Here is a 25,727-nt window from a genome sequence, read left to right as displayed (position 1 = left end):
TAGTATATATCCATTAGTTTAAAACTGAAAAACAAAAATTTTCTTTCTAAAATTTTTCAGTGACACGTTAATATTTGGACATACTGCTAGGGTACTATAAATAGCTAAACACAAATATATGGCAATAAACCAATTAAATCTAGGCAAGCAGCCCTTCCATTTCCTGTGTGTGTGTGTGTGTGTGTGTGTGTGTGTGTGTGTGTGTGTGTATGTGTGTGTTTGGAGTCAACCAATTCCTCTCTTCCAGTTCTTTATGCAGTACATAATACATTGTTATAAAATAGTTACTCCGCTGTGCTTTACTAATGTTTTCTTTAAGCTTCAAATATTCATAAAATTTTAAGGACCTACCCAACGATCTTTTCTAACCTAGTAGTAATGATAATGTTTATTGTTATCCTAAAATCTATGCAATCATATATTATAACAATTACAAGGAGAATAAAAGTTGTACATTGAACTTTACACTTTGCTGACAATGATCTCTAAGCGGAGGAGAGAATTAGTGTTTTACAAAAATAATGTAGCATATTGGAAAAGGTATGATTTTAGCAGTTCAATTTATTTCTCCTTCAAGTTTTGAAACTTGGTATTCGAGTCTTTTTAATGCCTCCATAGTTCACTAAAACACACAAATACCATATTCACCTCCCCCCAAATCAGTCATTTATAGATCATTTAAGGGTGAAAAAACAAAAAAGGAAATATTTCAGTATATGCCAATTCATCAGTAGCAACTCTGAAGCTTGTTATGAAGTGATAGGAGGGAATCTGACCAGGATTAATAGTGGGACGCAGTGCTGGGACAGGCAGGTGGGGTGTTGTGTTTCATGGACCCTAGGCCATCTGTTCTACCCACCTCCATTTTACTTCTGCAAAACTATAAACGCACCTCTACCTTAGGGACTATAGAGAGGCATTAGAATTCTTCTGCTTTTCATTATCACAAGATTCAGTAACTCATTTCATTGTCAAGATAATCCCCTTTTACTTTTTCTTTTGCGCTTGCAGCGTATGCCAAAATGACAAATAAAAATCCCAGATGTTACAGACCTGATGAGGTCTCCACCTTGGCTTGACTGTTGGGTTTAAGCTACTCAGGACATAGTGTCAGAAATGACAGGATCCTGATGCCCACACCCAATATTCATTACAGTTTGTTAGTGATTTGTATAGCTGTCTACTAGCTGTATTTCCACTTGAATCCTCAGTGGCTGCTCAAAAGTTAAGTTTATCTTCTGGTTTCCACTGACGAACAATTCATTTCCTATTGTTCAGGCATTGGAAAAAGAAGCTATTTCTTCCTAAAGGTACCAGGAGTCTTTAGGGTGTTGTAAATGGCTTACTATTGCAACATATTCTTTTAGGTAGTCATATCTAATTTAATGTTTTATTTCCCTTTAGGCTTCCTTTCATGCTCTAGAGCATCCAAAAGCTATGGATAACGCCCAAAGGGCTTTTCCTCAGGAGACCTGGTGAACTGCGCAAAGAAAAGCTGCTGCTCTGCTCTGTATCAGCTAATGACCCGGTTTCACTTTTCAATGCATGAAAAGGAACTTCAGGCTGTTTGAATTTTAATGGTTGCTAATTTGGTGAACCCTAGAAGCATTTTATGTAAGTGCAAAATAATCTTGCTATGCTGGATTGCTTTCTAATTTTGTCTGTTGGGAAGGCGAAGGTTCTTTTAAATCCCAGCTGTTTCACTAGAAGGAGCTCCACTCACTGCTTTTTGCGTGGGTGAAAAGCCCTTCAAGTCTCTGGATCTTTCAGACTTTCTCCCCAGTTTCGGTTAACATGTCAGCTAAGATGGCCTCGTTCAGGTTCTTGCTCCCAGTAGCATCTATATCCTATTTTTATTTCCTTAGCTACGTGAAGGTTGCCAAAGTAAGTGCCTCTGAGAGTCCAGTGCAGCCGCAAGCATGGCTCCTTCACAGCTCTCAACTGTGCACTCCTGTTGGCCGAAATCTAAGGAGTGCCGCCCTAATAGAGCCATAATTTACCCTGACAAGGGAGCTAAAGTCGGCAGCTCACTCTGCACCCTTCCTGTGGAAAGTGCTACGTGGTCAGTTCAGAATTTATAATCCTATACGTGTAGTTTCTCCAAAGTGACACACTTCAAATAGTAAAAAATGATTATGCTGTATGTGTATATATATGAGAGGAAGGGGCTGTTTTATTTTTTAGAAGAATACACTGCAGAATGGACTAGATTCAATGGACAACAAGAGCAATATTGCTTGCATAAAATAACTCAAATGTAAAATATCAATTAATCAGATTCATTTTAATATTGATGATGCAATTATTTGATTTTTTATGGTATTACACACCAACTTCTAAAATACAAGCATTATATCTACTAAAATCTGAGTTTTAGAGCTTTTTTTTTTTTTAGAACTGAAGACACAGAGAACATAGAATTCCAGTGGTAATAAAATTTAGGTTACTATAAGTTACTGTTACGCTAGCATCTGCAGAGCAGAATTAAGAAAAAAAAATTCCTTGGAACTCTCCTACTTTAGGGTAGTAGAACAAAACAGGAGGCTAAAATTTGGTGGGTTTTGTTTTTGTAAATATTTCATGATTTTGTTTTGTTTCCAGCGTTGAAAACACCAGAACAACTGGGATTACTTCTACCACTTCAGTGAATAATTTGTAAAAAGAGAAAAAGAAAGAAAAAGAAAAAAAGTAAAAGCATATCAGAGCACATCTCTGAGTATCTAAATTCACTGATAATATTTTGGGGAAAAAATCAATTTTTCATCTCTGTGCTTTTATTATTCCCTTTTCTGATACACTTCTCATCAATTTGTGATGATTCAGAAGATAAAACAGTAAAATTATCAGGAGAATGAAAATAGTTTTGTACCTTTGACAAATGAAGGAATATGCCTAAGACACATTCCCAATGGTGTTTTTCTAAATATTACTTAGCGTATAAGATTCTTCTAGCATTACAAGCCTATTTCAGCTTCTAAATTAAAATTCATCTGGAAAGGACCATTTTTCCCTGTTTATATAACATTGTCACATAAAGAGTGTTAAAAAAATATTTCACTAAAAATAGCTTGCGTAAGTTAGGGATTAGAGTAGTTTCTGCTGCTATAATTGTTCCTTTGTAGTTTTTTCCATGATGTTTTTGCACAGTGTTTTTGACTGTGTTTATTAAAGTCAGCACATCAAAAAGGATCAAAGAGAAAGTGAGTGAGAACCAAAGAAACCCCAAGTGTGTTGTCTCATTGGGGAGCTATGCAGATTCGCATAAACAAGTGCAAATTGTTGAGGTTTTAATGAAAATTTTCTACAATTATTTTATCTTAAGTCATTCTATACAATAACATCTGTACAGCAGATGGCTATACTGTACCAAGGCTATGCTCCTTTTTCTTTCTCTGCTTAATAGTACATCTGAGATGACTGCTTCTGTCACTGTGCTCAATTTGGTTCAGCAAATAATCTGAACAGTGCAGCTGCTGCAGATGGTCACAACAGTTATATAAACTGTAAAATCAAAGACACAGCTAAGTATTTCTGTATTAGATTCAAACTATAAAAATCTTACATTGACCCCGCAAGCTCAAAGATACATTATAAAAAATTTTGGTTAAAGGCAGAATGGTTTCACTCAAAAAAGAAAAAAAACGAAATATGACTACTGGTAAGTGGTTCTTCGTGGGGTGAGTGTGTTTGTATTGGTAGTAGCTACTTTTAGCAGTTATTAAAACTATTTCCTAAAAATATACTTGCATGTAATCTAAATCACAAAGCATGAAAATTTTAAGCTAGCAACTTTACAGTAAAATTAATATTCAAAGCTTTAATATTTAGATAGAAAACATGGCAAAATTTATAAAACATGCATCTGATTAATGTTCCTAGAGATCAGCCTGTACAAACACTAAACAATAACATTATTTAATTATAATTAATTATTTTGGTGACAATCTTTTTAAACTGAGCATGTTGTCACATAAAGCATAAAGGAAAAAATGATTTTGGTGTTCTAGTCTCATAATAAAATGTTTTCTGTTAAGTGGTTAAGTTCAATTTTTATTCGATATAAATAACTATTTTTCAGAATAGCTGATGGATACTACACATGAGAATTGTATAAAGCATATCTTGGTGAAAGCAGTAATTTTTATTTCTATGTTAAATTCATGCACATTTTTATAGGAGTAGTATATGTATTTTTTCTAGTGTAAAGCGGGACAAACAAGTTATAAAAACAGAATGAGTTGGCTAAGTGGCACAGCTCAGAGATTTTAAGTTCATTGTATTGTAGATTTGTTTACCAAATGCAAATATCCTTAAAAGTAGATGAGTAGCAAATGAATAAAAAGCAACTGAGGATTAAAAAATCAAACAAAAAATGAGGATCTGGAATGGAAGCAGTATGTTTAAGCTCTCCTCTGCTGTGATGAAGGTGCAATGCAAAAGGCATGGGACTGGGTCCAGCGTCGGCTGGGCTGCAATTTATTTGTGGACCAATCGGACACTACAGCCTCCAGTGTTTCATACTCTTTCATGTTCCATGAACCTTAAGCTTTTCATTTCTAACTTTTAAGACAATAAAAAAAAATACAGAACTTTTGCTGGCTTGGTCGCAAATATTTCTGGTGAGAAAGAAATAAATCATCCATGTTTTGGCTGAAAATTCATACTTCTCAAGCATAAAACTTCTTTATCTCTTAAAACTACTTACTGTGTCCAAACTAGCTATATCAAACTATGTTCCTGTTAGTGTCCAGCTGTTACTTAATTAACTTTTGGTAAGCAACAAATGTAATATAAAATTTAAGGATTTACTTTATCCCCTGCACTATCCCCCAGTCTCATTTCTTTCCCTTCCTTTCAAATTAGAGTAGTTAAAAAAAAAAAGAGAGAGAGATGATTCTCTTGCTACTTTTCCTTTCAGAGCAATATTTCTGGCATTGTGCCCTAGCCCTTTACAGTAGCAGTTTCTATGATTGAAAACTGTTATTTCCCACCTGTGTCTTGCCTTTCTTCTTCCTCTCCTTCCATTTCTCTGTCCACTCTTTTTAATTCAGTGTGAAAGGCACATAAGAACTCAGGGTAAGAGGAGAGGAAAATGTAGATGTCATTGTCAGTGAACTTGTCACCTCTCCCCTCATCCATGACATTCAGGGTGCAGCGCCCAGAACCGAGAAAACGCTTCTGTGGCATTCCTGCACAGTTGAACCTGGCTTTCTAACATACTTTGTGCAGCTCGTCTCCCACCACAGCAATTTCTGTAACAGTCACCAGTGACTCAACACAGGAGCAGGAGAATCACCTGTAAGGCTTCTGGAAGCAAAGAAACCCAGTTTCTGATCCAACAGATCATGCATTGGGGCCTGAGGATTTGCATTTAATACAAGACCCCAGGTGATGCCAATGCTGCTGATTCCAAGATGGTATTTTGAGAACCAATGACCTAACTGTACAAAAACTTGATTTTCTGGCTTCAATACATCTATTGTAGGCAAAAAAAAAAAAAAAAAGCAGAAATGAACAACTTTCAGGCATCTGTGAGAACATATCATAAGAGGTAGAGAGAAACATCATGACATTGAAATACCCAGACTCATTGGATTTGTTATAAACCTCTGTCTAACGCAAGGTCACAAGCCCAAAATGCTCCAATATCTAATAGTCAATAAAACTTTTAACATATACACAACACAAATCTTCAAAATGATGCTCTTTCCAGTGTTTACAAATCACACTGCTTTCTCATCCTGTTTCCACCCTCCTCCTTACCCTCATCAGCCACTTACCTGGGACTTTTTGTGCTGTTTTGACTTGAAAGCTTCCGCTGAGGCTTGATAACGATGCTAATAGACATGGCTTACTAGGATGAGGAACAGTTTCCATGGAGACCACAATTTGAGTAGTGTGGGTAGAAATTTTTTGAAAGCAGGAAATAGCTCTCCATATGTTTTCCAGAATGGAAACCTTCTGCACTCCATCACCATGAACTTTAGGCTTGGACAACTTTCCACGGTAACATTTGGAGACTGGAAGCTCTTCCTTATTCAATGTGGTGTCTGATGTCTCTTCGCTAGGTGCAAAGCCATGTGCACTTTTTATCTTCTTTAAAAAGCGGTTCATTTGATCCAGTTTGGTAAAACTCAGGTTTGCTTTCAAAGGCTTGGATAGATCCAAGTTGATGTCTGCTACAGGGGTGAAAAAGGTCAGAAAATCTTAGTAATCTGGTTTCTTACTGCATACAGGCCTGCATTTCCCAGTCCTGCTCCTACTTAACGTGTCACTAGAAATGCATCATAGACTCAGTCGGGTGGCAGAATGTTCTGTTCTGTTTTGTTCGCTTGTCTCCTAACTCTTCTCCTATAGGTACCTGAAGAAGCACTCTTCCTAGACTACATGAATGCCTCCATCGCTGGCCCTGCTGTCTGACTGTCTGTTCCTGTTCGAGAGAGGGCTACATGGGGTCTGAAGGCCATTTGGTTCCAACTCTGACTTCGTGCTCCACGCTGCAATGAAGCCAATATTCCAGTTTGTGATTTATCTGAAACTGGCATTTTTTCCTTCAAGAAAGAAGACTTCCTTACTACCCAGAATGTTTGACACAAATATTGATGTTAACAATAACGTATTAAGCTCTCAGTTTATGACCCCGTTGTGACCTCCTGGAAACCATGAATCCCTGCACCTGTCTCTACATTCCGCACTGATGAGGAGGATCAAATACCTTACCCAATGTAATACTAATGGACTGAGATTTCCTAAAACCTACAATGCATTTTATAGGAACTATATAACAGATGTTCTTATTTGTTAGTTACATAACATTAAAGTAAACCACGTTTATTCTTTTTAACATTTCTGTTCAACTTTGTGAGCTTGTTATTTAGGTGTCATGTCAAGAAGCAATTGTTTATGCCATGGTCATAAAGATGTTTACTTTTTAAAATTCTAGTTCTACCTCACATTTAGGACAATGGTGCTTCATGAATTAATTTTTGTGTACTGGGTGAGGTAGGGGATCTAACTTCATTCTACTGTATGAGGGGGATCCAGATCTATCAGCAGCATTTGTTGAAAGGAACTATTTTTATGAAAAAATTTGAACAAATAATATAGATATTAACAGGGTACTATGTGATGGTTCAATACATGTACATATTATATAAATATATCTATCTTAAGGAATACTACTTTTGACTTGTAGAATTTAATTACTGAAAGAGGTTGTTGTTAAAAAATATTTCAGGGAAATTAAATGGATCAAATACCCTACATATTTATCTGTTCTGCTATGGGCTTTCAAATTCTAAGGTCTTACAGAAAACAATATCTACTTTTTATCACAAAGAAAAAAAAGAGGACATCAGATTATAATAATTACAGTAAAACAAAATACTCAGATGCCAACATCTGAAGCTGCTTTAGATTTCCTGGATTCATAACATAAGGACTTCAACTAAAATTAAGGATCAGAAGTGCTCACCTCGTAACCACAGAAATAATTTAGTGACCTACCTAGGATGTTGCCCAAATACCCTATACCACCAACCACTGAACCTAATCAATGTTTACTGACTGCACAATCGAAAACACCTAAGGAAAGGTACACGTAAGAGTTGTAGACTAACTCAATATGGACATTTGTCTTTCAGCTACTGTTGTGGTACCAAGAACACACACACAAAAAACTGTTTATGTGACGACTTGCATAACACATCTTCTGGACTCAGCCTTGGAGTACTTCTGGGAAACTGTTCTTGGCCTTGGTTGCTTAATGAGGTGCCTCTTACCATTGCTTCTAAACTATCATGTAATTTTCTTATCACCAGGTATCTGCTTATATTATTTTGCAGTCACTTGCTGAGTGAACTGTGAGCTTCTGTACAGGTAGGGCTGTCCTATAACTTAATATGCCAAGTGCCTAAACTGATGTTTTATCCATTGTAGGTCCTAACTGAATATTCAATAAGGCAATGCAGGAAAAAAGAAATCAATGAATACAAAAGCTTGCTACCCCCTTTCCACTGAATTCCCACAGGGTCAACAAATACATTAACTCAAAACTCTCACTTTTCTCAGACATACTATATTCCCTATTTCAGATAATGGCCTCATAGTCTACCAAGTAGCTAAAGTTAGAAATCTGACATTTTGACTCCACATTTTATTTCCTTTTTCTTTGGTTCTAAATCCAGCAACAGATTAAATTCTGTCAATTTACTTCTAAAACACTGCCTAAATTCAAACTCCTTCTTTCCAGTATTCAACCACACCCTACTTGTGTCCTCCATATCACTGACATTGTTGCCTATTAACATTTTCTTTATCTAGACCGAGTCCCTTTAAGCAAGTCTCCACAAAGTAATAACCGGTTTGCTTTACATGAAATTATGATTGGCTTACTTCTGCTTCAAATTCCTTGCTGGTTCCTGCTCATCTATGAAATAAAAGACCTATCTTAACGGAATGGAGAGGCAGGAGTGGGGACTTGGTAGGAGGTCTCGCTTTTGCTGATCTGCCATCATGGTCTGCCTCACCTCTGCAGCTCCAACACTATCAGACAACCTTTCTCCAGTATACTGTCGCACACTATGCTTTTGTTTCTGTTTCTCTCTCTCTATATATATATTTAAATTATTCCTTCTTAACTTCAAATCTTCACAATATTGTTTAGCATTTGCTCCAAGAAGTTGATCGATAGCCTTAGACCAAGTGCCCTCCTTTGCATTCTATAGCATTAAAAAGTTTTGTTCTTATTAATGTACTCAAGAAGAGGAACAGAAAGGAGAGAGACAAAAAGAGACAGAGAAAGTAAGGGAGGCAGGGAGGGAAGGAAACTTGGTAACTGTCATTGGCTGGTTCACTCTTCAAAAAGGCACATGAAGAAAAAAAAAAGGAGCCAGACAGGTCTGAAGCTATTACAGACTCTATTACAGACCACTGCTCTTTGGAGGATGGTGGGGGTCATGTGAGAAGGAAGGAGTGGTTGCCAGAGCTAAGGAAAGCTGGGACAACAACCAGCAAGAAATAGTTTTTTTTTTTTTTTTAATCACAAGAAACTAGATAATGTAAACAAATGGAATGAGTTTGGAAGTAGATTCTTCCTGATTAGAATCCCGCCCATGGACATTGTGATTTTGGCTCTGTCAGACATTGAGCAGAGAGCCCAGCTGAACCCACCTGGAGTTCTGACTTACATGGATGGTGAATTTATACATGTGTGTTGCTGTAAGTCATTACTTACATTGTAACTTGTGGGTCAACGGAAAACTGATAGAAATTCCATATGTAAATTTAGCCATATGGCATTTCCAGCTTTCTAATGTGAGTGCAAGTGTGAAGTATTCAGGCCTAGGAGTGCTTGTCTTAGCTTCTTTTAACTTTTTTCCTAAAGAGAAAACATCTAAATATGCTCTTGTCTTTGTTAACTGCCTACTGCCTTTCTAAAAATTATTTGTGGATTCTAGGAAGGATGAAGCTCCCTCTCTCTCTCTGAATAAAGCTATAAAAACTGGAGAATATACAGCCATAAAACCTACACAGAGAAGCTATTTTGGGGGAATAAATTGACAAATAGACTCTGGAAGAAGACTAGCATTTAATATATTACCAAAAGTATAATGAGTTTCTTATTTTTCTTCCTCTATAACCCCTAGTCTTTTCCAATGACAGCTCCAAATCCAGAAGTCGATAGCACGTGCAGACACACGAAACACATTGCTGGTTTCCAAGAGACAGGAATTCTTAATGCTCAGAGGGACATGGACATTCCCCAAAGCCACCATTTTTCCTTTATTCTATTTGTATTCCAGAAAGCAAAAGAGGAGAGAATATTTTTCGATTTTTTTTTGTGTGTGAAACAATTATCACTCAAACCAAAAACAGGACATCGTAACAAAATGATATGCCACTATACCTCAATAACCGAAATAGCAATATTTCTCAAAAGTAATAAATCCCAAGTATACAAAACTAATAGTAAGCCACAACTAAACAAGATTTACCCCTAGACCTACCTAGCTGAATAAATTAATAAATCAATACTAACAATTTCTAGTGGAAAAAGACATTAGTTATTTAAGAAAAAAAACTTCAAGAATTTTATATTCATTCATGATTAAAAACTCCTAGCAAATTACTAATTTTAGTGATGTCCTAACTTTATAAGTCATATCCAAAAACATACAGCAAACATGTCAACTATGAAAAATGAAGGCTTTTTCCCTAAGACTAGGAATAGGACAAAATGTCCATTCTTACTAATTCATATTCACCATAATGTTGGAAACCACAGTGTTATAAGACAAAAAAAGTACACATATTGAAAGGGACGAAATACAATAATGCCTACATGAAGAATATATGTAAAAAGCCCCAAAGGAATCTATACATAAATGTCCAGAATTAATAAGGATATGTGACAAGGTTTGGAATACAAGATCAGCACACAAAAATCAACTGAGTTTCTAGATTTGATACAATTCCAATAAGACTTCCAATAATATTTATTGTAGAGAACACAACTCTTAAAGTAGAAGAGCTAAAGGAATTTAGAAACAAGAATAATTTTAGAGAACTCAAACTGCCTGATTTTAAGAGTTACTGATAAAACAGCCATGATCAATGATGACAGTACCTTCTTAGAGAAAGGTTTCTATCAATGGAACAGAACAGAGGGGGAAAAATGGTGGCACTGCAAAGTTTATGGAAAATGGAATTAAAAGATAAGTTTAGAAACAAGATCCCCCACCTGTTATCTTATTAAAGAAAATCAGCTCCATAGGGATTAAGGACCTAATCTCCACCCAGAAACCATCAAACTATTAGAAAAACATAGGAAGCACTCCGCAAGATATAGGCATAGGCAGTGACCTCTTAGAAAAGTTACTAAAAGCCAGGCAGTCAAAGCCAAAATAAACAGAACAGGACTATATCAAACTAAGAAGCTTCTGTACAGCAAAGGAAATGGTCAACAAAGTGAAGAAACAAAAGAATGAGAGAAAAATCTTTGCACAATACACAACATATAGGGGAATAACATCCATGCATATGGGGAAATGAGCGAAGGAAATGAGCAGGCATTTTTCAAAAGAACAAATTCAAATTGCTAATGGACATGAAAAGATGTTCAGGCTACCTAGCTATTAACAAAATGTAAATAAAAACCACTTAGACTCACTTAACTCCAGTGAGAATGATATATATACAGAAATCCACTAACACACTTGCTGGCATAACTGTGGAAAAAAAGGTACCCTGCTTCACTGCTGGTGGGAGTGTAGACTAATAAAGCCACTATGGAGTCAATATACAAAACGCTCAGACAACTTAAAATGGAATTACCATACGACCCAGCTATCCAACTTCAGGGAATATATCCAACGGAAGCAAACTGTACATATGAGAAAGCAATCCAGAACCCTACATTTATAGCAGCACAATCTACAACAGTGAAGACATGGAAACAACCTAGACACATCTAAAGAGGAATGGTTAAAGAAACTATGGCATATCTACTCCATAGAATGCTACACAACCATTAAAAAAAGAATGACATTCTATCATCTGCAACAAAATGGTCCCAACTAGAGACCATTATGCTCAGTGAATAAGCCATCCCCGAAGGACAAATATCGTATGTTATCTCTGATATTAGGCAACATTCATTCAAAATTTATTATACATATAGATACATACATACATTATATACATATATACAAATTACATATACACACATATGGATAAATAAGTATATACACATATATACATAAAGTATAAAAATGGAGACTAGCATACCAGAAAGCATGTTGCATTCATGCTTCTCTGCTCCTGAATAAAAGAAATATACCTTGACAATATGATACTAGATGTTCTACCTTTGTCTGTACCCATCATGCCATAATGCACTCAAACAGCAGAACTGTTTCTAAAGAACTACACAACTGTGACAAGATGGGGGAAAATGATGGAAGGGTTAGAGGGGAGGGAAAGGGGGATTCTCTATAGCTTTACAAAATCGTATCATGAAAAGAATAACAACAGCAAAAAGAAGCTGAAAAAAAGAAGTTAGTCTATGTTGTAGTGTTAAGTATTTCATTTGAAACACCCAGATCCACAAGTGATAGGAACCACAACCAGATTAAGCACCAGTACAAACCAAACAACATGCTAATGGTTATAAAAAGTACACCAACAATGTGAATGCTTTACCTGAAAGCCCAAAGTCAATGTCACTCCTGGTAATTTGACAAAATTTTATCTTTTTTTTTAGTACTCAGAATCAACAATCTTTTTTTCTGGGCAGAAAATTAGCATTAATTGCAAATGTTTTCAGTTTCATAATGAGAGGAAAATTATTTCCAGAAATGCAAGAAGTAATATAAAAATAAAGCTAGGCAGAAATGGGCTCTCAGTGTACGGATTAAGATGCCTCTTTGGGATGCTTGAAGTATCTGGGTTTGAACTTTGCTCCATTCCCAAATAAAAGTTCCTGTTAATGAATGCCAAGGGAGATACCAGGTAATGGCTCAAGTACTTTAGTCCTGCCATCTACAAAGGAAACAAATTAAGTTTGTGATTTAGACTTCTGCCTAGCCTAATCCCAGCTGTTGTAGGTAATTGGGAGTAAATTGGCAGGAAGAACTATGTATTTTTGCCTTTTAAATAAACAAATAGAACTTTCAAAAGGCTATGCATTTTTGTGACCAGGATTGTGGTACCAGCATGTTAAACCATTGCCTATAAAGCTGGTATCCTATATGCATGTCACTTTGAGTTCCAACTACTCCAACTGAGATCCAGGTCCCTATTAATGAGCCTGGGAAGATACTGAAAAAAATGGCCCAACTACTTGGGTCCCTGCCATCCATTTGGTATTGAGTTCCATCATCCTGTGTTGGTCTGGTACAGCCTTGGCCCACTGTAGTCATTTAGGGAATGAACCAGCACATGCAAGACCTCTGTGTCTCTCTATAACTGAGCCTTTTAAATAAATCAATAAATCATTTTTTAAAGAATGCATTGTATATTTAAATGTAAAAATTAAAACAGAATAATGCAACTTTAGCCTTTTAAATTAAAAACAATGGTTTAAAAATTTAACTATTAAAAACATTAAAAGAATGGACTAAAAATATAGAGGGATTGTGGAACCTATATAGAATAACATTTTACAAGAACTGGAAGTACAACTACCTGAAACTCCAGGGATACATTATTAATGTGAATTTTATCCCAATTATTATCAGATTCTTCTGTCCAAGTTTTGAATTTTTTATAATCCTCACTGAGCTTTAAAACATGGATTATTTTCAAAGTTTAGATTTCAGAAATATGCAGTAACAGAGAATCTCCCAGCTGAATCATCACCTTCTCTGCCAGACCTAATGTCTCACTGTCCCTTGAACATAACGCGTGTTTCATATGTTTAAGTTACCAAATAAACCCATGCCTGTCAATGACTGGATTCTCATCTCCTTTAAGAGCTTTCTGAGTAGTTACCAGAAAGGAACGATGGAATGACTATTGAGTTAAAAGATTAGATGAATACATATAAATTACACTTATTTTATGCTCCCATCACCCAAAAAGATGACTTAATAGTAAAAAGGAAGGAATCATATTGTAATAATGAAATCAGAGAGCACATTCAAGCCCCAGAGGTGACTTCCCTATTATTGTTAATGCACACCTTGGGGGGGGACCAAACACCAACTGGAAGAGTTTGCTGAAAACTGTTCCAGCTATTTTCTCATTTAAATGTTCCAACTTTTCTTGACCTATTAGTCATCATATGACTTACATTTATGATGTATTATGAAATCTATTACCAAAACCCCAATGGATTCAATATGGCTTGTTACACTCAAAACATTTATGAAAGAAAACTTTGCTATGTGTTTCTTCCTTGGATTTTATTTGTAAATGACAATTTTTTTTTTTTAATGATGAAGGCTTCCTAGGAAAACATTCAGTGCATTCATAGGTGATTCTTCTCAGGTACAGAAATCATGGTATTTTTATTCTCTACCTTAGAATGCTCAAAGGCTAAACAGAAGTAACAAACTTATAATCAAACCAGGCATATATATCTTTTCTCCTATTCAGCATTCCAGACTGCTATTACAGAGTGAAGGCGAAGACATCCATTATAGCAGTTAACAGAGAAGACTGAGTATTCATGGGTCAGGAGAGCTGGAAAACCTGAAAAGCTGGTCATTACAATGCGATCATGGTGTTTTCACCTAAGATGTGAGGCATACGGACCTCTGGTGATGGCAAACGTGAGTGCTTTAATAAACAACAGTAGATCAAACGAAATTAGGCATATACTCTTCCCTACACTGTGAGGGGACTGAGAGACCAAACACAAGGCTTGACCTGGGCCAGTCAGCAGCTGTTCATGGTGCTTCTCACCAGGATGTGAACATGGTCGTCACTATTAGTGAAACTGTTCAGGCACTTCATTGTTCATGATCAAGCAGTGATTATTTCACTTCACTGTCTTCCCAAAACCACAAGCAACAGACAGCTATGGGGTAACTGCACTGGTTCTTTAAAATGAATGAACTGAACTGAGTTCGCCTAAATGAACTCTTTCTCTATGTGGTAACCACAGGAGATAAAATACATTCTATTCCTCCACCGATTTTTGCAGCTTTTTGGGTGCCTATATTGTCTTTTTAAAATTACTGCTGTTTATTTTTCTTGCTCTTCTTAATGTACCATTTACTCATCCTTGGAAGCAATGGATGTGATTTTTGGAAAGAATCAAATGTTATTTTGAGTAAGTTCAGTAAAAATGATACCACCAAGCTGCTTATAAAAAAGGAAAGATCACTGTGCCATCATAATCAACAAAATGAAAGAAAACTTTTTACTAAAGGAAATGGGACTTAGGCTAAATCTAATGGCAGCCCAGACTAGGGCTGAGAAAAAAGGAGTAAAGGTTCCAGTTTGAGAAAACAAGACCGAGAATACATAGCACTCAAGTTAGAGGCTCCCAAGGCCAATGACAAGACAATTTGGCAATCATTAAAAAAAATGAATTCAAAATAAGGCCAAACAGCATTCACTCTTTGGGCACCATTCACACATACAGCAAAAACAATTAACTTTTGGAAAATGAGTAAATAAGGAAATGAATTAAGCATTTACCATGTCTTTTTGTGTGAATACTACTGAATAACCAAATAGTGGATAAGGAAATGCTTCTTTTGAGAAATGTACGCTAGCAGTTAATATATGAAAACAGGAATGCCAGAATGGTAGCATTACCATTGACTCTCCAATGACTTTAGGCATTGTTAATGACTGCTAACTGAAAGAGACCGTCAACAGTACATACTTACTGATGGTAAGACACAAAGTCTTTAAAAAAAGTCATGCTTTAAGAAAAAAAAAAAGCAGATCTGAGTCAGATTAAGCCAAAGAGTGATTTAATATGTAGAGCTACAGAGCACAGGAATGCAGAAGGTGCGGGCTGAGGAATGAATACTCAGAGAACTTATAGGGCAGTAGGCAGCTGGGATTCACAGGAGTTTAGCAGGGAGACTATCTTAGCAGGGACATAAGGGAAGGGACATAGTAAAAGAAGAATATTAAGCTAGGGGTCACTTGTAAACTGAATGAAGGAGCAATCAGGAAATAACCTGATTATAACCTGATGGCAGGAATAATGGATGAGGATTTGAAACTAAAAAGACCTGATATAAAAAGGATGGGGGTGAGTGTTTGGTGAGGCTGTTAAGACACCAGTTGCAATGCTTGCATTGCATGTTGGAATACCTGGGTTCAAGGCCTTGGTCAACTTGTGATTCTAGCTGCTTGTAAGTGCGCACCCTGGGAAGCAGCAGAGCTGCTAGATTATGTATCTAAGTCCCTGTCATCTACAGGGAAGACCCTGATTGAGTCCTTGGCTCCTAGTTTTGGCTTGGATCACCCCAGCAGTTGCAGTCATTTGGAGTCTGGACCAGCAGAAGGAAGTTTCTCTCTCTCTGTCTGGCCCTCTTTCTGAAGTAATTTAAAAAGAGGATGAATTACAGATGACATAAAAATCATGAGAATACATGGCCGGGATAATATTGCTTTTAAAAGCAGTTATAAAGATATGTGAAGACTGTACTAAAATAGAAGGGATGAACTATGAGAGGAAAAAGAGCTTAATTTAAAATGGATATGTTTAAATAACAAAACACATCTAACAGACAGACACAGACATAGTCTTGGACTAGAATATAAGTCAAATCCAAAGCTAGAAGCTGTGAGCAATGAAAGAAGGGGCTACACTACAGGATAAGAGCAGAAGGCCCAAGATTGCATCTTTGGGAAGACACAGACCTAGAGAAGGGTAGGAAAGCACTCTATGCAAGCAGGTATTTGGAGACTTAAGAGAAGCCAGACTATGTTCTTATCCTCTTCAGCCTTAGCCTACTCCATGTTCCTCTCAAGATATTCCCAAAATTATCTTCATTCTTTTCTGCAGAAATAATAGTTCTGATCAAATTAGATTATGGGAAGAAATGAAAAACTCAAATAATGCTTGCTTCTTGATTTTCTCACATGAGACTTGAGACCCCATGCTCCCTCATCACCTCCACCGCAGCTTCTGACTCCTGGGTTCCCATCACCTTGCCAAGCACCTGAGAGGTTTGACCCTAGAGCACCACTGTCAGCCACACTTTCATAGCTCTACAGGGCCTTGGCTTGGTAGGACTGGGATGTATTTTTTAAAAAAAGATTTATTTTTATTATTTTTTTATTGGAAAGGCGGATATACAAAGAGGAGAGACAGAGAGGAAGATCTTCTGTCCAATGATTCACTCCCCAAGTGAGTGCAATGGGCCAATGCTATGCCAATCCGAAGCCAGGAGACTCTTCCGGGTCTCCCACATGGGTGCAGGGTCCCAAAGCTTTGGCTGTCCTCGTCTGCTTTCCCAGGCCATAGGCAGGGAGCTGGAAGGGAAGCGGGGCAACCGGGATAGAACTGGCGCCCATATGGGATCCTGGGCGTGCAAGGCGAGGACCTTAACCACTTGCACCACCGTGCCGGGCCCAGGACTGGGATGTATTTAGCCCAGCTTACAGAGACTACTTAAAGGTAACACTTCAATTGGAATGAAATTCAAGGTTTGAAAGATGAGTTCATTTAAAAAATCATCATCTTTATTTCTTCCTAAAATATAAGTTACAGTTAAAAATGTGAGGCTGAAATAATGAAAGGCATTCCTGAAGTTTAAAAACCTTAGTCTATTCCCTATTTGACATCCTGACATTAAGTTTGCTGTCTTATTTTCATACGTCATGGGAAAAATAATTTACAATAAATAATTCATATACCATGCTGAAGATGGAAACTAGAGCCCCATAAAACTCAGGAAATGTAAAAGGTTGCTGCAATTTTATTAACTAGTTTATATTTCACAAATATAAAAGATAATCTGCTAGTATGGCTGTAAAAAAAAAAACTGAATCTATAGGCATGAGTTAAGTAATCAGAACATAGGCATTAGCCCTAAGAGAAAGGGAACAAAGGGCCAAATATAAGGACAACAACAGGAAAGCTGTATGTGTATGTATGGATATAATTAAATATATATTTAAAGGTTTACTTATTTATTTGAAAGAGCTAGCCAGATAGAAAAAGAGAGACCAAAGAGAGATCTTGTATCTACCACTTCACTACCCAAATGGATGCAAGGGCCAGGGCTGGACCAAGTGGAAGCCAGGAGCCTCCCATATGGGAATAGGAGCCCAAGGACTTGGGTCATCTTCTGCTGTTTTCCACAAGCTATTAGCAGGAAGCTGGCTTTAAAGTGGAGCAACGGGACCTAAGCCAGAATCACAGCCAACAGCTTTACTCCCCGCACCACAATGCCAGCTCCCAAAAACATACCAATTAAAATTCATTTATTCAAACTTTTCTTCCACTTTGAGTTTTCTTACATTTAAAAAGCACTTCATTTATCTTAATTTTCGATTCCAGAACATGTCAGTAGACTATTTGGGTTATCTTAATTCTCCTCAGTCAGTCACCTTTAAGCTGTTTCTGATTTATTCCCCACTGAGTAATGAATTAAGTAACAACACAACATGAAGGTTGAGTTCACCAAAAGCAGTAAAGACATTAAAAATACAAGTATTAGAAGGTAAGAAATTTAAATTTCCATTTTATAGTCATATAAACAAATCTCTACAAATGATATATTACTGTATCTGGAAAGCCTTTAAAATATTTTATAGTACTTTAGTAAACATTCTGATTCAAATCAAAGAGGTTTGAGGAAATGCTACAGTTTAGAATGTTTATGGATTTCTAAAGTACAAATTAAAATCATGTAATCTATCAAATAGTAAATTAAACCATAATATCAACATAGTATTCAAAACAGTATTGTAACTAAAATAAATATATTTTAAAACATAGATCAAAACCAAATATGAAAATAATGCAAAGCATTAGCAAAATCTGAAAAGCTGAAAACTACCCAATCATAAAGGTAAAACAGGATTAGAATAAAGAAGTGATTTCATTAGGAAGGAAGACAAACACCATGTCTACTAAACTGAGTGTGAAGCTACAGTCCTTGCTCTGTGCTTGATACAGGCATGGTATTTACATTATACGATAAATGTGGAATGCAGATCATTAACTTATAACAAAATACGAATGACTTGAGAATACTCTCCTCATTTGGCACTTTTGATCTTTGTTGTCATCTAAATGTCATTTCATGGCTACAATGACAGTGGTTCAAAAATTTGTCTGCAAAGGATATATATATATATACATATATCAGGGAACTCAAATGTTTTTGCAAATGACCCTGAGTTAATTAGAAAAATCTGCACCCTTACCAGCTCTTCTCACGTGTCAGCTCTTATTAAATTATTTTTTTTTCAGAAATTTCATTTCAAAGTTAAGAAATCCTATGGTTAACAAAACTTTCAAACTGGGATCAAGTGGGCACATTCCGACATTTCTGTATGATGTCATACCAAACACTTCACAGCTGAATTTGAATTGCAAGTATGAATGACTTTTCAATGTAAGAAGTATCTGATCTAACACTATTTTTTTTTTCTCTACAGGCTGTGAGGGGAACAGGTGGCCCTGCTTTCAATTACGAAGGGCTAGCATGCCAGTGTGAGGCCTGGATTAGTTCACCTTCTCACGGGGAATTTTCCTCGGTTGGGAATGGATTTATTATGGCTTCACACATGGAATAGAGCTCATGTCAGCTGAGGGCAGTGACACATCATATGATTCAAATTAACCTGCAGTGGACTGTTCCGCAGGGCTTAGATTGTGTATTAAAATGACGACATTTTAAAAACAGCTTGAAAGAAACCAGGATTGCTGAACTGCAATGGTTCCAATTTGTTCCAACTAATCTATCACCTGCTGGAGATATTATTCTAGTGGGTTTCTGGTAGCTGCAGTTTTCCAGGTTTCTCCAAGCCACTGACCTTGCTAATGTGTACAATTGTTGCTGCTGAAGAGAGGTGGGGGTTTGGAAAGCTTTGAAGGAGTTTTTGATGTCGAAGTTGGAACCTACCATTTGTTCTGAGTGTATTATTAACTGAACAGAGGAAATAAGGGTCTACTCAAGAACTCTGATTTTTCCAAAAAACAAACGCTGAAGACCAGTAATCACATCATCTTGCTTACTTCTTGAAAACTAAGTTAAAAAGGCTAAACTCAAAAGCTGGAAAATTCACATATTTTTGGAGAACATTTAGGGCAATTAAAAAAATCAGTATTTCATCTATTTTTAGAGGGTCATAATTCTGCTGGTATGATCTAAAATTATGAACAATTAGAGAGTTCATGGAAATACACTACTTCAGAGATGTCACTTGGCCATTCTTTGATAATGATACATAGGGGTATGCAAAAATTAAAACAAGGATGGGCAGCAATGACTCTTAAGGACAACATGTAACGAGAACCGTGCATAAGAATCAGAGGCATTGGATCCCAAATGGACAAATGTCATATACTCGCTCTAAAACAAGTCAACCTCCATCAAAAATACACACACAAAAAAAACAAAGACAAGGAAACATACATTTGTACTCTCACAAAGGATGTAAGGGAGACCAGAGTATGAGAAATCACAGAAAATTGACAGAATGCATCTCTACAACTAAATACAAGTAGATTCCAATGAAGGTTCTAAATATACCTAAACAACAAAATATTAAACATTGTTCAGTTGCCTATACCAACAGTGCTATGACCCACTTGAACAGCAGAAAGTTAGAGTCAAGACCACACCTAATAGACTATTTTACCACAAAACATAGGGGAAAATGCGGGGGAGAGAAAGGGATGAGAGGGTGGGTAGAGGGAGGAAGTCCTATCCCTGCAAAATGTGCAAACAGAAAATAAAAATTGAAAAAAGGAATTGAAGGCATTATTTGCATTGATTTTTATTTTCTAAGGAAGGATTTGATATAGATGAGGATTATAAAGCTAAAAAGTTCCCCCTGCCCTGCAGGCTGTATGTAACTGACACTCCACTTCAATGTTATAACCTAAAATCTGGAAAAACATAATTTTCCTGAGTTATGAAAAATCCAGAAAATAATGCATTCATATGCTAAGAAGTATCTTAACACATTTGGTTATTCTCATTTAGTCTTAGTAACAAAATGAATATACACTTGTAATCTAACAATTGTGCTGGCATAATATAACTGTTTCACAAAATCATACTAATTTATTTACTCTGATAAATTGTTTAGGGTAAGAAAATGATTGAGATAGTAAATTTTTGAACAATTTAAGGTTCTCAGGTTACCATTTAGTAGAAATATTACATAATTGATCTATCACTTAAACAATCTCTCAAATAAAAGTACTTTAGTTAAAATAGATTTTAAAGAACATTTGAGCATGTTTTCTTTTAAAACCATTCATTGGACATTAATTTTCGAAAATGAAAGCAATGTACTAGGAAAACACTCAACTTTCTATCATTCTCCTTTAAATATGTGACTGATGCTTTTTGGTTAAATCACATAAGGAATCAATGCTTTAAAAATAATTTGGGGAGTCAGGTGGCCCCAGCAACCATGCTGGGGTTGGGGACCTCTCCCTGCCTGAGTCAGGCAGTTGCCTTGGGCATCCCTGGAGCCCATGGTGCTGGCAGTGAGCTTTGGTGGCTTGGGGGTGTGGATTTGCAGGGGCACTGGGGGATCAGACATGGTGGAGCTGGGTGGGGGGCTGGTGAGTGATGACCTGAGGGTTAATGCCCAGGTGAGGAATCACTGCTGAAGGAGTTTTGTGGTTAAGGCTATTGTACACACAGGTGCATACACATGTGTATGTACAGATGAATATACACTGTACATGTGAGGAGCTGAGACCAAATGGCTTGTAGGGGGACACAGGAGAACCTTTAAGAGTCAGACCCAAAGTACCAGGACATGTGGGAAACCTGAGCTGGGGTAGTTAGCACAGACCATCATCAAGTGGCATACACTAAAGCTAATGCTGGTGCCTACTTGGCAGGGCAAGTTCACCCACCAGTAAAACCCACCAGTAAGTCAGAACAAGGGATGGGTGATGTTAGGATGGGCCATGACAATAACCAGTACATGAGAATCAGGTCTAGTAGCAGAATCTGTGGGGGACATGTAGGCTCACCCCTGTGGAACTGCAATCTCTGCTTGGCACGCCCAAGAGCTGTGGATGGGAACAGGCCTAGCTGGGGAGCTAAGGAGATGCCCCAGCTGGGTTGGAGTTTCCACTGGTGATCATGGGAGCTGGATTGAGGGCAGTGGGCTGCACTGGATATGGCTACAACATCCCTTGGTGCAGGTGTGAGCGGGATCTGAGAAGCAAAAGACCGGGCTAGACTCCAGCACCCACTGATACTTGTGACAACAGAGTGAGTGTAAAATGGGCTGGGCTAAGTCTTAAGTCCTGCTGAACCATGCAAAAGCTATGTCTAGGTGTGGACTGGATGTGGCTGCGCTGCGACATTTAACAGAAGGAACCAGAGTGGGTGTGAGCTGGTTGAGCAAGGCCACTGTTTCTGCTAGGACAAGAGGTGGACAGAGTCAACCTGGGCCAAGAACCCACTGGTGCATGTGAGATCTGCCACTGGGAGGAGGCCCAAGAGAGGAGCTTGGGAAACTCCTTCATCGAGACTCAGTCCCTGCAGGTGAGTGCAAGAACCAAGCAAACAGCATACCAGACCATACCAAGTTACAGTACCTGCCAGCATACACACAAGACTGGGAACAGAATAGTCTGGGCAGTTCATAACATCCACTGTCAGATCTGAGAACCAGGACAGGGTGCAGGAGTGGTCAGGTCAGGTCAGGCCACAACACCAGCCATTCATATTAGGACCAGGGTGCTAGGCTGGGCTAGACTACAGTACCCACCAGCAGGAGCTGGAATCCAGGATAGGCTGGACTCAGCCAGGTTGTGCAACGCGATAGTGGATGCTGAGGTAAGGCAAGCCATGCCAGCCTGGGGTCAGTGGGTATCAGGTTAGTGAGCCCTGGTGGGGGCAGCGCAGGATCTGTAGGGGCTCCTGTCACCTGGCCTGGGTCCGTGTGCCCACCTGTGCATTGGGTGGCAGGTTCATGAGCCCCAAGTGCAGGGATCCAGTAGGGCTTGTGTCGCCTGGCCTGGATCCTGGGTCCTGCCTGTGCATTGGGTGCTGGGTTCATGATCCCCAGGGAAGAGGATCCAGTGGGGCTCGGGTTGCCTGGCCTAGGTCCTTGAGCCGACCTGTGAGTAAAAAAGGTGGAGCAGTGGATACAGACCATGATGTACATGGAAAATATGGCAGCCCACTGGGTACTGTGGCAGAAGAAGGAGAACAGAACAAATTGGACAGCTACCCCAACCAAACGGAGACAGCAAATATCTGGGCGAATGGAGACTTGAGGTTGATTATGTCAGCCAATGGACATTGGGAGGGCTGCCTCAATCCTTGGATTGGCAAAATCGACACATTTCAGAACTATCCAAACCACCTGGGCAGAACCCTTAGAACATGCATCAAGAGAATGAGTTGATAGCAGGTGGTGGTTCCCAATCCCTGGGTACAGGACATTTGGGAGGCTGGCTGTGGCTTCCCCCTTTATCTCTCCCCTTCCCCTAGAAACAATAAAAAGAAATACAAGATTTGGAAACAATGATTTCACCCATTTTTTCTCTAACCCTTGATCCTTTTCCATACTGATCAATCATCATCAAGAATTTTTAAAAATTTTTAAAAATAAATGTAATCAATATTAAAAAAATTTTTTGACAGCTCATATAAAATATTGCTATCCAAGTACTGTGCATAAAGCAAAAAGCATCCACTTCACCTGGCAGCCTGTTAGAGATACAAGCACAAGCCTTATCATCTACAACTGCTAAATTATCATTTGCACTTTAACAAGCATTTTAGAGATGCTTTAAACACAGGTTCAGTTTTAGAATCATGCTGGAAAATAATTATTAAAGTCTGCCTCTCCAAATATATCATCACTATTTTTGTTTGAACGGACATAAAATCAGAAAAGGTATGCATTTAATTCTCATGTCTGAAAAGCATTTTAAGAGATGCAAAGTAAAACTGATCAAAAACCTCTTTCATTACACGAACATATTAAATGGTAGAATTATATTATTTCTCATTCACTTATCAGTATTTCCCTTAAGACTTAATTTTTTGATGGCCTTAAAAATACGGTATGCAATTGACCACTGATACTTTCTACCACTGCCTCTATCTACAATATCATGGTACACTTAAACACCAGAATGATGGGCTTATGACTGTTGCTGAAGGTCTATACTATTTTAATAATGGTGGTGGGGAAAAAGGGGAGGGTGGTGGGGGAAATCCCTCAGCCTAAGGCACTGTACCATGAACAATAAGAATTAGAAAATTCACTACATCCCTTTTAAACAAATCAGTCAAATGTAAACTACAAAAAAGTTTTCTAACCAGAGTGAAGACTGTCACTAAAAACAAAAGAAACCCTAAACTAAAAATGATAAATGAGAGGTAAACTCAACCCCCTCCACTTGTCTAGGAACTAATCATGTGTTCTCACTTTAATTCATCCAGTCTAACACCGTCAGTTTTCCACATGTGCACAATACTGAAACTATGAAGGGTCCTGCAGTTGCTGTAGGGCGGAAGCACTGCATCAGAGTCAATGGGGCACAGAGTGCTTCTCCCTGATGGTGGTTAGAATTCAATAAAGCACAGTTCTTCACACTCACTAACCTGGCACCAGGATTCATATTCTTTTGGTCCATCTGTTTCCTCACCCCAAAGGACTCCCCACTAGCCTTTATCACCAGTTTCTCACTCGCCCTCAAGTCAATATGATTAGAAATAGTTTTCTTGCTTCTATGCCTTTCAAAAGCCGAGCACTGGAGAAACATGCTAAACAGAGCCCCAGTGAAGAGGCCAGCGCACAGGTGCTTGGGGAAGGCCTTTCATTTCTGCTGAAGCTGTGGATCATGCACACACTGCATGCCTTAAAGCACACACTCAGCCATGATCACGAGTGGCTATTTCCTCCTCACCAACATTCACATCTTTCAGAGTACAGCTAGGGAGCTTAATATAGAGTCACATCATTGTTTTAAGTTCTTAGCAAAGAAGCAAACAATTTTTTGATGAATAACAAATTTTGAAGCACTGCAAGTGTAGAATGACAAAAGAAAACTGAAATGCACTAATTTATGTTTAAATAAACAACTGAGACCAAACTGAGGCAAGGGGGAGAACAAACGAACAGGAGAGGAACATTAGATGAAGGAAGACGAAAAAGAACATGGAAATGGGAGAAAAGATTACAACAATCTTCAATTATGCTAAGATTAGTGAAGTACAGATGTCAATACCCGGTCTTTTGAGTCATAAAGACCTGGCCTTGAATGGTTTAAATTCAACTTTGTTTTAGTTTTCTTGCTCAAAAATGTAGACAATTATAGGGCCTATTCCTTGGGCCTGTATGAATTTGAAAAACACTTTAGTGCTTGACACACAACAAACACTCAATGTGTTTTGGTATCTGTGTCTACCTGAAGCTGAGTGCTTATCACATTTCGAGAACTTTCCAAAGCATTTGAAAACATCCTATCCATCAAATTTACCCTGTATGTGCTATCTTACATATGTGTATAATGGATCCTATTCATCTTTCTATCCACCCAATCACTTCACATACAGGTAGGAAAACTAACATGCAAAAGATCAGATCTACTGCTTAAGAGCACAAAATTTACTAGTAGAAAGGCAGAAACAAAACAGTGGGCCTATGGGTTCCAAAGTGGTTAAATGATAGCCACTTTCTGTCAGACTCAAGGTAATTTTTAATGCACACTTATTTTTCCCCTTTGAGTTCCAGATCAGATAGTCTAAAAGATTAAACTTCTTGAAAAGCAAATTAAATCTTTTTTTTTTGGGGGGGGGACATGAATGTCAAGAAAATGCACATGAAAAGCAAAGGTGCTCACAGCAAGCTGCCTCATGACTTACCTGGTCCATTAAGGAAGTCCTTGATGTGCAGCGTTAGGAGGGAAGGTGGGATACCACTTTTGCTGTCTATTTCTCCAGGAACTGTCTGCAGCCATACAGTAGTGTAATCAAGGGCTTCAGGCAGAGTCTTCCCAGGATCTAGAGTCACAAAATGAAAATAAAAGGCATCAGCTCCATCACAAACTTCCCATTCTGGTATCAGAGTGTGAGCTGATATGCAGGAGA

At 37.9% G+C, this 25,727-nt stretch overlaps 1 protein-coding gene across 2 annotated transcripts in view; it reads right to left on the bottom strand.

Moving 5' to 3' along the window:
• Positions 1 to 25,727, bottom strand: part of VPS13B (vacuolar protein sorting 13 homolog B) — a 595,475-nt gene that overhangs the window by 152,431 nt on the left and 417,317 nt on the right. For both annotated transcript variants that reach the window (XM_040972638.1, XM_040972637.1), the window contains exons 35-36: positions 25,503 to 25,640; positions 5,781 to 6,179 (exon numbers count right to left, since the gene is read on the bottom strand). In XM_040972638.1, the coding sequence (XP_040828572.1) occupies positions 5,781 to 6,179; positions 25,503 to 25,640 (537 nt within the window). The remainder of the gene's footprint in view (positions 1 to 5,780; positions 6,180 to 25,502; positions 25,641 to 25,727) is intronic.

The sequence above is a fragment of the Ochotona curzoniae genome, unplaced genomic scaffold (genome assembly GCF_017591425.1).
Source record: "Ochotona curzoniae isolate NIBS_2020 unplaced genomic scaffold, NIBS_Ocur_1.0 contig_2318, whole genome shotgun sequence".
Classification (NCBI taxonomy): domain Eukaryota; kingdom Metazoa; phylum Chordata; class Mammalia; order Lagomorpha; family Ochotonidae; genus Ochotona; species Ochotona curzoniae.
The sequence above is the reverse complement of the archived record's forward strand: the minus strand, read 5'-3'. Positions and strand labels throughout refer to the sequence as shown.